This window comes from Mus caroli, chromosome 1, assembly GCF_900094665.2.
Source record: "Mus caroli chromosome 1, CAROLI_EIJ_v1.1, whole genome shotgun sequence".
In the NCBI taxonomy this organism is placed as follows: domain Eukaryota; kingdom Metazoa; phylum Chordata; class Mammalia; order Rodentia; family Muridae; genus Mus; species Mus caroli.
This window is the reverse complement of record NC_034570.1, coordinates 110,617,142-110,632,986: the sequence shown is the minus strand read 5'-3', so window position 1 is coordinate 110,632,986 and position 15,845 is coordinate 110,617,142. Positions and strand designations below refer to the sequence as shown.

Genomic DNA, 15,845 nt, shown 5'->3' with positions numbered 1-15,845 from the left:
GGGCCTAAATGGATCCCATCTAAGCTAGTCTGGGTCATATGTACTGAATATAACCACAGGAAAATGTACTAAGACTAGAGAAACATGATACCTTTACCATAGCCACATGAACTGCATGCGCAGCTAAATATTCTTCCCTAGGAATCAGAGCAGGGGAGGGGACAGGTTGGTTAAAACAAGAGAGAGGGCTCAGTTGCTAAAGCCTCTCACAAGGATTTAAGTTTAATGTTCAGAATCTACATTTAAAAAAAGATGAAAGGCATGCGCTGGCAAGATGGCTCACACAGTGAAAGCACTTCCCGTGCAATCCCGATGCCCTAACTGGAAGGAGAGACCTGACTCCTGAAATTGTCCTCTGACCCCACCCTCATGTATCAGCGGCATGAGCATGCCTACACACACTCACTAAGAATTCAAAAGCCAGGAGTGCTGACACTTAGTACCAGAACTGGGGAGGTGGAGACAGGTGGCTCTATGGGGCTCTCTGCTCTGGCCAACCAGCCTCAGCTACTTGTCAAGTTCCAGGCCACTGAGAGATTCCGTCTCAAAATAAAAGAGGAACAATACTTGAAGAACATCCAAGGGTGACTTCTTGACTCCATGTGCACACATACACACGTACAAATACACATACATAAGTACACACACACACACACACACACACACACACACACACACGAAAGAAAGACTTGAAGAATTTTCAAACTCCAAATCTAAATGTACAGGGGCTGGAGCTGCTCCTCAACCATGTGACAGCCAGAGGTTGCAGGAGGAAGTGGCAAGGGCATAGTCAAGGTGAGCCCAGACATGCAAAGCAGAGGGCCTGCCAACACAGTACCTCAGAACACTATGTCCCGTTGGCATCCTCAGGTCACTGTGATAGTAGTATGGGACCTCTGGTTACAAGATCCCCATGCTGACAGAGTACTGAGAAATAGGTGAAGCAGGAGACTTTTTTCACTCCTCTCCTGGGCTATATAAGAGAATCTCATATTTTCTAAAGCATTACTCAAGAAAAAAGTAGTAAATTTTAACTTATATTTAAGAGTACACTGTAAAGGTTTTTAATATTGGGATGCCCAACTTATAGAGACAGGTTCCAGCTGGATAGTAAGTGCTGAAACATCACCTTAGCTTAGTTAACTAGAAATTTCACAATAATAAAAACTATGTGTGTGGTATTTTGTCTGCACATACGTATGTGCACCATGCCATGCCTAGTGCCCTCAGAGGTCAAAAAGAGGATGCGAGATCCCCTGGGACAGGAATGACAGATGGTTGTGAGCTGCTGTACTGGTGCTGGGAATCCAAGCTGAGTCTTGTGGATAAGCAGCTGGTTCTCTAACGTAGAGGCATCTCTTTAGCCTCTTTCCTTCATTTTAATCTCATGCCAAGCTTGTATTTTGTCAGGTGTGTGTAGCCTTCTGACATTTCCATATTTAATACTGTTATCTACAAAATGCATACATGAGCCCTACACAATTGAATTTTTTGTTTTTAAAGTGGGAGTCCAGAGGTAAAGGTGAAGTTTGCTGAAGCTTGCTGGTCTGAGTCTGGTCTGACTATTGGATTCTACATGATGGAAGGAAAGAACTGATTTCCAGTAAACTGTCTTCTATCTCCCATTGTACACACATACACATGTGCATACATAAGACAAAGTATAATAAAAAAAATCACAGAGAATAAGAGACACAGAGAAAGATACATAGACACATACACACATAGACAGAGGTAGGGAAGGAGAGGGGGAGAGGGAGAACAAGAAGGAAGAACAAGAGGAGGAGGTAGAGAGAGAGACGGAGAGGGAGAGGGAGAGAGAGAGAGAGAGAGAGAGAGAGAGAGAGAGAGAGATCGATCTAGTGTGTTGGATTTCATTTATGGCCACCCTGAGGTTCAAACTGCTTGTTGGACATACCTGAATCCTAGATCTAAAACAGCACCAATTTCACTTCAATATTTCATCATTGACTCTCACTAAGGATAAGTTATTTAAAAATCAAAGTTGGTGCAAGATAGCTTGTCCCACAAGAGACCCAAGACCTAGTCCACACCTACTCTGCTATGAACTACTGGGCAGGCTTTTTTTGGTCCTTCCTTCCCTATCTGGGAACAATGAAGTTGATTATATTTAGCCTGAGTTGCTGTATGTGGAAAGCCTTCTGTTCAAACATGAGTGTCACCATCATGCCACCAGGCCAGATTTTAGAGACCCAGTCACTAGTTGGAAATGGTCCTAGAGTCTATGTGCTCTGTGCTGTATGGATCTAGCGGGGAGAGACAGAGACCCTTCCTCCAATGACAATCTGAGGAGGTCAAAGCAGTAACTGCCCAAGCAGCCAAAACCATGGCCAGGAGAAACACTACCCTCAGGGTGTCATTCTCTGCAGATGGAAGAACTGCTCTACTCATAAGCCCACACCACACAAGCGGCAATGGCTCAGTGAGGTCATACCCACTTGCCATCTTGAGATTGCTGCAGTTCTAAATCTACCATCTGGTTTCCAGAGTACCTGTTAATGGAGGTTGTTACTAGACTTGTTCATGCATATGTGCATGCATGCTGGTCAATCTCTGGTGCCACTGCTCTGCAGCTGTCCATCTTTTTCCTCTTAAATTTTTTTCCTCCTTCCCTACTCCCATCTTGTCCATCCATCCTTCTTTCTTCTTTCCTGCCCTCCCTGTGTCTCCTCTCTCTCTCTCTCTCTCTCTCTCTCTCTCTCTCTCCCTCCCTCCCTGCTTTGAGAGAGGGTCTCATTTGCTCGGTTTGCTCAGTAGGCTAGCAATCCTATGGATATGCTTATTTCTTCTTATCCAGTACTGTTGTCACTGGCTTTTTAATGGGGTTCTGGAAATCAATTAGGTCTTCATGCTTGTGTAGCAGGGACTTCATTAAGTAAGTAAACCATGTCTCCAGCCCTGGAGTCACTTTTTGAGGACAGCTCCTTACATTCTGTACACACCTAACCTCTCCAGAGTAGGGAGCCACAGAGGTTCAACATATCAGCAAGCGACTGGCCAGTGACTGCAGAGGTGCTGGGACCTGGGAACCACAAGTGCATTTTGTGAGCATTTTAGGTGTGTGGTTTCTCAGCTCTAATGTCAGCAGTAGGAATTTTACTCAAACAACCCAAGCCAAGTTAAAAGGAAAAGACTCATAAGCATGAAATTTCATTTTGGGTTCTGCATTCTTCCACCCAGTCCTGCTGGCACTTGGCCACCAGGGCTAGCTCACCTCCTTGTGGGAGTCTTTGTGGGCTTCCAGAGTCTTCATGATCGTCAGTTCTGCATAGTTTTTGAATCTTGCTGGCTGGTTTCTCAGAATCTCCCGTAAAACTCTCAGTGCCAGAGCTCGAATGGAATGCTAGGTGTGAGAGGAAAAGAAATGTCACTTAATAGTGGCCCACAGAATGCAAGGACCACAAGTCTACTCAACATGGGCTCGCTGGACAGTCAACTCCAAGAGAACAGGCACTGATGCATGGTGACATCTTCAGGACCCAGCATCTGGAGAGGCTGGCCTGGGTTTCTCTAGAATGAGCCCCATGCAGCAGATCAAGTGAAGATGGAACACCTAGTTCATGGTCAGTCCCTGTCCTTTCTAGACTTCCTGAAGCATGGTTTCCTGAGTCATCCTTATGTAAAACAAACACAGAGATGAGGCCAAAGCACCCGATCCTTTCATGGACAGGCCTGCCAAGCTGTGAGCTCTCTGAGGTCAGCTGGAGACCCGTGTTTGTTCCTGACCTTCTGGGTGATGAGGTCACCCATACAACAGGCTTCAAGCTCTTCAGTCATGTGTCTGGAGGAAAGCCATTTCAAACAGACGCCTAATCTCAAGAAGAGAGCAGAGTTTACTGCAAACAGAGCCAAGAAGCACATCCTGATTCCTTGTCACTCAACTGTGCACTGTGCAAACTCACACATAAAGCACCTGCCCTCCGCATGACATCATCCCATCGCCCCCCGGAGCCCAGCCAAGTGTAACTGCCTCCACAGACAGTACTTTGAAGAACAGATGGTGTGGGCCCTTTGTTCACTATCTTTACTTATCCCTAAACCCCATCTTTAATCCCAAGAGTGAGAAAGCAATTCCGGGGCAGGCAGCATTCACTGCTGCCTTCGTCCCCGCTTCCTGCTGCCATCAGTCGCTACCACTGTGACCCTGGGTCTGGCCTATGACCTCTCACTGTGCTAGCTTCTCGGAACACCTCCCAGCCCTGTGCTCTAGCTGTTTCTGCTGGGCCATACAAAACCAATGTGGAAAGTGGACCCAACTTAAGATGCTTCATCCCAGTTGTCCCTTTGATTCTGTGTTGGTGGCCTGCTTCACATAGGCCACCCACAATAGACCTTCCTCACCTGTACCCACTTCCACCAATGTGAGCTACTGAGAATCAGGAATAGTCACGGCCCAGGCATGCTTCAAAGCCTTCTGTGACATTCAAATGTCCCAGAATGAAGGCTTGGTTTTATAACTATTAATACAGTTTTGGAACCTGTCATTTGCCCTGCTAACATTAACTCTAACACAGGCACAGGGTGAACCAAATGAAATTTCCTGAAAGGCAGCACACAATAAGGCCTTTAAAAAAATATACCCTCTGGGTAGGCAAGAAGGCTTAGTGGGAAAGGCGCTTGCCACTGAATTCAATGACCTAAGATTAATCCCCAAAACTCACAGGCAAAAAGTGACTCTTGCAAATTGTCCTCTGATCTGTGTGTGTATGTGTCCACATATGCGCGCACACACACACAATTGAATAAATTAGTTTAAAAATTAAAAAAAATAAACATCTGAATTTCTTTATTTCACATGAAATAAAAGTGAAAGTTGTGAAGATGCACTCTGGAAGATCGCCTTCTACACTAATTTGGGAAATTTCTGTATTACAGTATGTAGGTTCAGGAAGGTGTTTGTTTCATTGGCTGCACATGTGAGCTGGTGTGGCTGGTGTAGGCTAGTGAGTGCTCTGGAACTATGTGGAACCCGGATGAATACTCGATTTGGTATAAGCCAGGCACATAACCCACAAAGGAAAGCTGGTCAACCCTGATCAGGAAAGACATCACACCACCACCATGTGGAAGGGGCTGTGGAAGTGCCTACGTCTTTGTCTCCGAGAGTTTCCAGCAGCAGCAGCAGGATGGTCTTGAAGTGCTCCTCCCACACGCCCAGGCTGTCCTCCCTGGTGATCTTGAGCAGCTCCAGCAGTGCGCCCTTCCGCTCCTCCACACGCTCGTTGTGGTTAGATAGCTCTTTCAGCAAGTCAGCCACCAGGTCCGAGTGGTCAATGGGCACTGGGGAGACACACAGTGGTACCTCAGATGTTGGCCACAGGGCTCCTGGCATGCTCTTTCCTACCACTGAGAGAGAGCTGCTATGCTTTCCCCTCCTCCTCTGCCCTGCATGGCTGCCAGCCTCCCATTGTGCACCTCCAACATTCTCACCATGCTGAGAGGACAGAGTGCCAGGAATCTATGTCACAGTGTCCTCTGAGTCCTCCCCTCCTTACCATTTTTCCCTTTCAATTTTTACATAGAGATTAAAAGAGAAAAAAAAAAAAAGAAGTCAAATACTTGAGACTCATCTTTTCCTAAACTTTCTCCTACTACCACAGTCTCTAACCAGTGGAGAGCCTCTTGCCTGTAGGAGGCCCATTCCAGTGCAAACCTTCTCCCAAGGCCCTTCCATTCTCACATCCATCCACATATTCCCTCAAGACTGTCACGATTATATTGCCTAACATCTGCTCCATTCTTGGATGTGCACACCTTGGAATCAACATAGTAATCGATGCCAATCAAGGCATCTAGACTTTGCAAGACTGAAAAGCTTGCTCACCTCCACTAGCACTGTTGCCAGCAGGGGTTTGAACTCTTTCTAATGGCTCAGAGGCACCTTTTTCCCTGTCTATATTCATTTAAGAGGCCTCAATTGTGAAAACTCAACTTTAAACAGGGAGCATGGGGAACCAACAGTGGAGACCAGCCATCACAAGTGCTCTCTTGAGGCATATTTGCATATTTCTTTAGCTTCTGAGATCAGGGGGCAAGGATATAAGGATGCTCAAAACATGGACAGCTTCTTATTCTTTCTTGCTACTCCACCTTTCTCCTTTTCCTTACATGGTAGTGGATAAAAACAAATGACATTCTAATCTCTGGTCAAGATCAAGAATGGAGAAGGAAGTGGTGAAGCAACTCCACAAGCAAATGAAAGAAATCATCCACTTCTGGCAGAAAGCGCAATGAACACTGGCCACTCCAGACTCATTCCAGGGACCAGCATGTGGCAAATCCAGGGAAAAGACAGTTCTAGGAGTATTTCTGACCCTGAGGCCTCTTCAGTTCTAGACATCTGGAGGACTGTCTTCTAGTCCAGAACTCCATAGTATCAGTTCCTTTATTCCCTTTGGGTCTTGAACAGAGCAGCTCCTCTACAGTGTGCTCACTCTGTAACCCAGCATCGCGGACGTGGGCCTTGCTTTCCTTGCTCCCTTCCTGGCTGGACAAGCCAAGCATTTCATGCTTACAGAAAGTGTTCAGGCAGGTGTTAATTATTTAGAATTCTGATTCACTTAATTCTCCATTCAAACTCTATTCAAGTAAAACAGATGTACAATGTGAAAGAAAAATCACGAGGAGTTGCACTAGAACAAAGCAAGTGAATAGAATGAGTGAGGTGGAGGAAGAAAACCTTAAGTTGCTGGACAAACATCATCAAGCCAATATGTGGTCACCTGCAGCTCACTCACTGATGGACACTGATCTTAGGTTTAGCTTTGGTCCTGGAGATTGAATCCAGGACCTTACAGTGCTAAGCACAACTCAATCCCTGAGCCACATTCTCTGTCCCTGGATACAGGTCTTGACGTGAAACTCACAGAAAATCCCAGACACATCCCTATGTTATATTTTGAGCAAATATCTTCATCTTTCTGAATCTACTTTGTAACCTGTAAAATGAGAAAAAGCACCTCTGATCTCAGGAGTTAATGGTTCTTAGCTTAGTGCTGAGCATAATTTAAGGCAACTAAGTACTGTCAGATCCCTGCCTCCAACGTCTGGGACCGCATGGCAGACTGGGAGCACCCTGAGGAAGAAGGAAGCCTTATCGTGGTACTTCACCTTCATGACTAAGCTGGGACAGTGTGGGCCAGGGCCTTTACAGAGAGCAAGCATAAGATGCCCCATTTGCACGCCCTGGTCAATCACTCCACTCAGGTAGCATTTCAGCAAAGTCCCAGTAGCAGAGCCTCCATGGACAGACTGTAGGCATACAGAGGGCAAGCCCACATAGGCTTCTGCTCACAGGGGCCTTCCTAGGCCTAATTACACATCAGGAACTCAATAAGCAGTTTTGAGCAAATAGAGGACCAGGAAAGGCCCCGTATTTCTATTTGTGTTTGATAAGTACGCAGGGCTGGGATGACAGAATGAGAAGTCTAGCTGGCATAAAAAAGGGGGGGTGGGTAGGGAGGCAAGAAGACAGACCATCTCGGAGCTGCTCCATGTCATCGTCAAACACTGCTTCCTTCAGAGCCGTCTTGTCATAGGTGTTGATGGTGTCAGAGTAGGGATACGGGTTGTATTCCCGTGCTCTTGGCCCCGGAAAGGCACGTGGAGGCTGCGTGTTGAGCAGGGAGGTCTTGTTGTCCAAAGCCATCCTGCCTCCTTCTATCTCACTACCTCCCCGGCCCTCGGTGGCAGGTGAGGCTGCTCCCCCATCTCGGGAAACCTAGAACACAACACAAAGTCAATCTAGAACCTTCTCCCACACCTGTTCATTTCTACCCTTCCTTCCCTCCCTCCTCTTTCTTCATGTCTCTCTCACCTTTTCCTCTCTCTTCCTCCCCTTCTCTTTCTTTCACAGGGTCTTACTATATAGTCCTGGCTGGCCTTGAACTCAGGTCCACAGAGTCACCCAAGTGCTGGAATTAAAGGTCTGTACTACCATGCCCAACCCACTCTTTTTCTTTGATGCTTAGAAATTTCTTAGAGGGGGTCAGAGATTTCCATTTGCAAGCTAGCTGATGACAAAAGAACAGCTATTGGTATTTAATTTTATTTAAAACTTTTTGAGAGAGGAGAGAGAGAGAGAGAGAGCGCGAGCGTTCATGGAGGCCAGAAGAGGGTGTTGCTCCCTGGACTTAGAGTTACAGGTAATTGTGAGTTGCCTGATATGGGTGTTGGGAACCAAATCTGGAAGAACAGCAAGTATTCTTATGCATGGGGCCATTTCCCCAGCTCCATGCTATTGCGATTTCTATCCAAATAGAACATTCCTCCATCTGCTTATATACTAAGCCTGGTTTTCTTTGTTTATTTGATGACTCACTGTACTCATGAGTTTTCTGAAGCATCACTACCATGTAGTCTAAAGAGCCCCTTGGATATCGCAGGGTGCATCCTTCACTGTCCATTCCTAAGAAGCCTGCTTCAGACTTCCGTGGCTTCTGGCTCCAATGCCATCAGCAGGGGCTTCTCAAAAGTTAACTTGATAATACCCCCATGGCAAAAGCCAGAACCTAATGCTCTCTGAACACCTACAAATCAGTCCCTTGGTTTGGACATATTTTGAGATAATCATGGGGGTGAAGCCGGATTATCTCAAAATCACCTCTAACCTTGAGTCATAGGATTATCTCCCACGCACACTCACTATTCTATTCTCTGGAGATCTGTACTGAACTTTGTTTTTCCTCCTGTGTTTGTCTTAACAGTTGTCTCTCAATGGTCTCTGGCTTGATGGCGATAGTCTTGCAGTACTGGCTAATTCTATGTCAACTCCACACAATATAGAATCATTTGGGAACTGAGAAAATGACCCTAAGCAGACTGGCCTGTGGGCAAGCCTGTGGTACATTTTCTTTTTCTTTTTTTTTTAAAGATTTATTTATTTATTACATGTAAGTACACTGTTGCTGTCTTCAGACACTCCAGAAAGGGGAGTCAGATCTCATTACGGATGGCTGTGAGCCACCATGTGGTTGCTGGGAATTGAACTCAGGACCTTTAGAAGAGCAGTCAGTGCTCTTAACCTCTGAGCCATCTCTCCAGCTCTCAATGTGGTACATTTTCTTAACCAATGATTAATGTGAGAGGGCCTCACCCACTGTAGGTGATGCTACCCCTGGGCTAGCGCCTCTGGGTGTCATAAGGAAGCAGGCTGAACAAACCATGAAGAACAAGTCAGTAAGGAGCATCCTCCATGGTCTCTGCACCAGCTCCTGCCCTGTCTTCCTTCAGGAATGGACTGTGCCATGGAACTGTAAGCAGAAACAAGCCTTTTCCTCCCACGCCTTTGTTCATGGTGTTCTATCACAGCAATAGAAAGTAAGACATGGTACCAGGCCTTTACCTTGGGCACAGGAGCCTGTTCAGCCCCTACATGACAGTATTATGTAGACAAATCTGGGTTGGCAATAGGCAGCCTATTTCCCTATCTAGACATGACTTCCAGGAATCCAGAACGTATTTGGAGATTCCCACAAAACTGTATTTGTGCTGCTAACAAGATACAACTCTTATTCTATGTTTACATGCTTTTAAAAGTTGTGGTAAATACACATAACCTATCATTTTAACCATCTATAATCACATGCTTCAGTGACATTAAATACATTCACTATGTTGTGTAACCATCAACACCATCTATACCCCAAACTTTCTCATTATCCCTGCAAAACCCCACTCCTAATAGATAACAACTCCCCTGCCCCACAAACCTTGATTGTGTTCTCTACAAACCTGTCTATCTAGGCATCTCATATAAGGAAACAAGCAAATACCTGCCCTCTGCGTGTGGCTGATTTCACTTGGCATTATTTAAAGTTCATCTAGGTCACAGCACAGCAGAGATCTCTTTCCTTTTGACCACTGTCTGTCACATCTTTACCCATGCATCTGCTGGGGTTATACACACACCCACTGGGTTTGTATTCACCTTGGCTACTGTGACTAGTGGTACTGTAAATGCTGGTCTATCTACAGATACCTGTGTGAACCCACACTTGCAACTAATATACTTCATAAAAGATCTAGAATGCATTTCTCATTCACATCTACAAATAAGATTTAATACTACATTTAAGATACAGAAATAAGTAATATAGAGATAGACCTGCACAAAATAAGACTAAAAGGGTGTAGGCTATACCTTAATAGCAGTGTTCTGAGCAGTAGATAATTCATGGGTGACTTTGTAACTCTCTTAAAAACTACAGCATGGCTACAATGAAATGTCACTTCTAAAGAGTGCTTAGAAACTTATAAGGGGCTGGAGAGATGGCTCAGCAGTTAAGAACATGAACTGCTCTTGCAGTAGACCCAGGTTCAGTTCCCAGCAAGCATGAGTACCTCACAACTACACATGACTCTAGCTCTAGAGGATTCCCAATGGCTTCTCCTGGCCTCTGTGGGGGCAAAGCATACACACAGGCAAAACATTCATACATGGAAAATAAAATAAAAATAAAGTTAAAATTAAAAAACATATTAAAAACATAATTAAACTATATTTTCTAAGCACTTTAATGGAACTATTTCTTTAGAAAATTAATATTAGTAATAGTAGCAATAGTAGAGTAATAGTAATAATAGTAATGCTAATAAAAATAATAATGTGGGTATGTATATGCCCGCATGAGCATGTCTGTATGTGTGTGTGTGTGTGCACATGGTGTTGCGGTCAGAAGACAACTTCACGGAGTCCTTTCTCTCCCCACCTTTGTGTTTCAGGGACTGAACTGAGCAGTAAGTATTCTTGTCCTCTGAGCCACCTGGTCAGCCTCCAATCTTACTTCTTTATGTGTATTTCTCTGTCCTTCTCTACCTGTAGATTTTGCAAAGATGGGAATTCCAGGAGACATACAGTTGACATTCTGTTTTCCTCACTGTAATAAGCAATTTATGCATAGATAAAGTTCTGTGGCGATCATATGTAACTTTTTTTACTCATGCTTTAATAAAGTGGATGATGGGTGATGGTTCATACAAGAAATGCCAGTGTTAAAAATTCTGGGGAAAAAATGTTAAGCAATTACAGAGGTTCAGGGACCAGGCATCTGATCCAGTTTCCTTTCTGTAGACATTATGACACTGAATGTAAGAGAGATTGTAATGCAGCAGTGCAATGCAGGTGCTTTGTGAGATGAATGCAATGGTCTGGAAGTCAATAAGACTATATTTAACAAGAGTGAGTGTCAACTTTACCAGTAATTTATTCTAAGTAAAGAGCTCAGCAAAAGAAAAGAACAATATTTTTCTACAAAGTAGCATGTTTCAATATTATCTGCAACCTTTTGAAAAAGGTTGATAATTGCTTCTATGCAAGCTAGGCCTGCCTGTGCAGTTTAAGAACAGATACACTGGCTCTTAACTGAAAATGTGTCTGTACTAGTTTGTGTTTGTCAACTTGTCACCAATTAGCATCACATGGGAGGAAGGACCCTCAGTTGAGGAAGTGGCTCCATTAGATTGGCCTGTGGGCAAGTCTGTAGACATTTTCTTGATTTGATTGAAGAGGTGGTGCCACCCTGAGCAGGTAGTCCTGGGTTGTGAAAGACAGTCATGGGGCTGAGCAGTGGTGGTACATGCCTTTAATCCCAGCATTCAGAAAGCAGAGATGGGTGGATCTCTAAGTTAGAGGCCAGCCTGGTCTACAGAATGAGTTCTAGGACAGCCAGTGCTGTTATATCTAGAAACCCCTTCTCAAGAAACAAAAACAAACAAACAAACAAAAAACCAGAACAAAACAAACAATAACAACAACAAAAATAAAAAGCAAGCAAGCAAGCCATGGGGGAAGAATCCAGTAAACTGGGCATCTGTGGTCTCTGCTCCAGTTTTTGCTTCCAGTTTCTTGTCTTGGCTTCCCTTAACCATTGCTGCTGGTGAAATAAACCTTTTCCTCCCTGTCTTAATTAGGGTTTCTGTTACTGTAAGAAAGGACCATGGCCAAAACAGCCTGGGATATTTCAGCTTACAACTCTCAGGTCACACTCTGTCACCAAAAGATGTCAGGGTAGGAACTCTGGGCAGGAACACAGAGACAGGAACTAGTAGATGTCACAGAGAAACACTGCTTACTGGCTGTCTCTCTAAGGCTTACCTAGCCTGCTTTCTTAGAGTATCCAGAGCCATAAGCCCAGGTGGGGGGCGGGGGGTGTACTGGCTATTTTTGTGTCAACTTGACACAGCTGGAGTTATCACAGAGAAAGGAGCTTCAGTTGAGGAAATGCCTCCATGAGATACAACTGTAAGGCATTTTCTCAATTAGTGATCAAGGGGAAAAGGCCCCTTGTGGGTGGGCCCTCTCTGGGCTGGTAGTCTTGGGTTCTATAAGGGAGTAGGCTGAGCAAGCCAGGGGAGGCAAGCCAGTAAAGAACATCCCTCCATGGCCTCTGCATCAGCTCCTGCTCCCTGACCTGCTTGAGTTCCAGACCTGACTTCCTTTGGTGATGAACAGCAGCATGGAAGTGTAAGCCAAATAAACCCTTTACTCCCCAACTTGCTTCTTGGTCATGATGTTTGTGCAGGAATAGAAACCCTGACTAAGACAGGGGGCATTGCCCACAGTGAGTTGGATCTTCCCATATCAATCAGCAATCAAGAAAATGTACCATAGGCCAGTCTGGGGAGAGCATTTTCTCAGTTGAGGTCCCCTCTTCCCTAATGATGCTAGATTATGTCAAGTCGACAAAAACCTAGCTAGCCACTTCCCAAGTTGTTTTGTTAATATGTATCATATCAACAGAAAAGCAAACTAGGACAGTGCCATTGGTACTTAGGGCACTGGACCGTGATCTGATCTCTGTGCACAAACATGGTCCTGGGAATTGAACCCAGGCCTCAAGATGCTAAGCAAGTGCTCTAGTGCTGAACCACACCCAGCCCCACCTCTGCCATTTGCTCCTATGTCAGTCATCTTCTGGCAATGTTGTCTAATAAATAGCCCCTCCCTGAAATACAGTCAGCTCTTCATATACACGGGCTCCTTCTCAGTGGAGTCAATCAAATATGTACCAGAATATTCATTAAAAGGCTGGTATCCAAACTAAATGTGTATAGACTATGATCTTAAACTTTTTTTTTTTTAATGGGGGTTGGGGGAGGGGGGCAGAGAGATAGCTCAGTAGTTAAGAGCATTTGTTGCTTTTCCAGAGGATCCAAGTGGCTCACAGCATTCATGTGGTGCCTTATAAGCATTCATGACTCCACTTCCAGGGAATCTGACACAGTCTTCTGAACTCTGTGGGACCCAGGCACACATGTAGTTCACATACACACACACAGAGGCACATAGAACATTCAGAGACATACAGTAAATCTAATAACTTTTCACTAAAACATCTATCTATAGATGGATCCATCCATCCATCCATCCATGGGGAGGGGTTATTCATTCACATGTGGAGGTCAGAGGACAACTTGTGAGAGTTGGTTCTTTCCCTCCAGCAAGTGAGTTCCAGGGGTCAAACTTAGGTCGCGTTAGGTCACTGTCTTTTACTTGATGAGCCAACTACTCTTATCACTGTTTACTAAATGGCGGTGTAACAACCACATAGCATTTCTGTTATAACGTTCTAATAGGTGCTATGCCATCTAGTGACAGTCTGAGTACACTTGAGGATACAGGGGACTCAGGCACTGCAGAATTGCAGGTAATGAGGGATGACTACATTGTGTTTTTAAAATTTCTGTATGTGTGAGTTGGTGTGCACCTATGTGAGTTTATGTGTACCAAGTATGTATAGGAGACCTTGGGAGACAAAAGAAGACATCAGCTCCCCTGGAACTCGGGTTATAGGCAGTTGCTTCATTTGGGTGCTGGGAACTGAAGGGTGTATGGTATGTTAGTGTCTCACTCTAACCCCCTCTCTCTCTGTCCCTGCATCCCTGACACCTGTTCCTTCCCCTCTGTCATGGGGCCCTTGGAAGTATGAGGTTTCTCAACCCTCATTTTCTTTACTCTCTCCTGTCAAGTTACTCCTTTCAGTTCTCATCAAGGCATTCCTGTCCTTGTTAAACATATGAAGTATGACCTCGGCCCTGGCCCCCCTCCCATCATTCCAATGCCTCTCAAGTCTCTACTCTGGTCTCAGCCACTGACCTAAGCTCCCAACACCACTGATCAGTTTGCTCAGTTGACCCTGGGCCCTGCCATCCACACCCACCCACAGCTAAGTCCATGATGTTATGAACAGACTGCTGCCTGCTTGCTCACTTCCTTCTCCTTCTCAGACCAGATCACAGCAGCCTGACTCAGGTGCCCAGGAGATTGCTGGACCCACTGCTAACTTCTTTCTGTCTAGTGCAGGGGTTCTCAACCTTCCTAATGCTGCAACCCTTTAAAACATTCCTCATATTGTGGAGACCTCCAACCTTAAGATTATTTTTCTTGCTACTTCCTAACTAACTTTGCTACAGCTATGAATTGTAAGTTAACTATCTGGGAAGCAGGATGGCCTCTGGTGACCCACTGCTCCAGGACCCGTGGCTCCTGGAGTTGGCCTTCAGACATCCCAGCATGCCAAGCTTTTTAGTTAGTTTGTTTTTGTTTTTCCAGGTAGGGTTTCTCTGTGTAGTTCCAGCCATCCTGGAACCCACTCTGGAGACGGGACTGGCCTCTAAGTCACAGACATCCACCTGCCTCTTCCTCTAGAGTGCTGGGACTTCATTCACCACAACCAACCCGCACCAAACTTTTTTTTTTTTTAATGTGGTTCTGGGGAGAGGAGTCAGGCTGTCATGCTTGAGTGGCAAGTACTTTAGGGGCATTACAGATATGAAATCATGCCCAAGACAAAGGAACAGAAGCTGAGAACCACTCTTCTGAAATGTTCTACAACTGCCTTAGGCTTTTAAAATTACTATTATTTTAACACCAGAACAGAACACACTGTCTCCAGGGAGTTGAGTGGGGGAAAGTCTCTAGTTGCTGCCACTTAACTGCTAGCCAGCCATCCCCTGGCCCGGGATACTCACAATATCACAATCCTTCTTGCCATCTCGTTTGATTGGCTCATTTAGATCCTCCTGGCTTCGGAAGCTGAACTTTTCAATGGCTTCTGTAACTCCACGCAAAGAGCTATAGATTTCTTCAGAGTTCAGGTTCTCTGTATCATAGTCCAGCATGCTATAATTTAAAAAAAAAAATGTATTCTTTTGAAAACTGAGGTATGTGCATAAAACCAGAACACAGGCCTAGCTGATTGATAGTTTAGAGTAGGACTAATTATACTTGGGTTTCGGTTAACTGGAACAAAAGGGGACAGCTCTTGTCAGGGCACTGCCACTGGCCATCTTCCATGTCACAGCCAGCCCCAGACAGTACACCAGCCCCCGGGGACCAGAGAGAACAAAAGCACGAGGGTGAGAGAACGCAGGAGTGACGAGGTGACTGGATGTGCACAGGGATGATGGTGGAAGGAACTTTCTTATCTTGAAGATGAAAAAAAAGCTACTTTAGTTGTTACTGGTCTCAAATGTACAAACTCTAGCGGAGCAGGCACATGGAAATAAGCTAGAATTAGACACTTCTGAGGAGCAAAGCAAACCACTTCACAAGAGCCGGGCAGGCACACCAGAATCCAATCCAGAGAAACAATCAAGGCCCTATGTCAAAAAACACCAGCTTGGGATTCAAAATCAGACCTATCCTCACACAGCACCTGGGGCTCCAAGTCCCGTGTGGTCTAACCCAGGAGCTTGCTGGGAACACCAGATTTTTTTAAGGTAGATCTTAAAGAGATGAGCCACCTTCCTGAATGAACATCCAAAAACACTTTTAGAAATAATACTTGTCCTCTATGGAAAAGTGATGCTAACTGCTATCCTTT

General features: G+C 45.1%; 1 protein-coding gene across 26 annotated transcripts in view; it reads right to left on the bottom strand.

Annotated features, from left to right (window-relative positions):
• Window positions 1–15,845, bottom strand: part of Clasp1 (cytoplasmic linker associated protein 1) — a 209,264-nt gene that overhangs the window by 15,468 nt on the left and 177,951 nt on the right. For all 26 annotated transcript variants that reach the window (XM_029477048.1, XM_029477053.1, XM_029477066.1 and 23 more), the window contains 4 exons: window positions 14,992–15,142; window positions 7,498–7,741; window positions 5,111–5,301; window positions 3,236–3,364 (listed from right to left, as the gene is read on the bottom strand). In XM_029477048.1, the coding sequence (XP_029332908.1) occupies window positions 3,236–3,364; window positions 5,111–5,301; window positions 7,498–7,741; window positions 14,992–15,142 (715 nt within the window). The remainder of the gene's footprint in view (window positions 1–3,235; window positions 3,365–5,110; window positions 5,302–7,497; window positions 7,742–14,991; window positions 15,143–15,845) is intronic.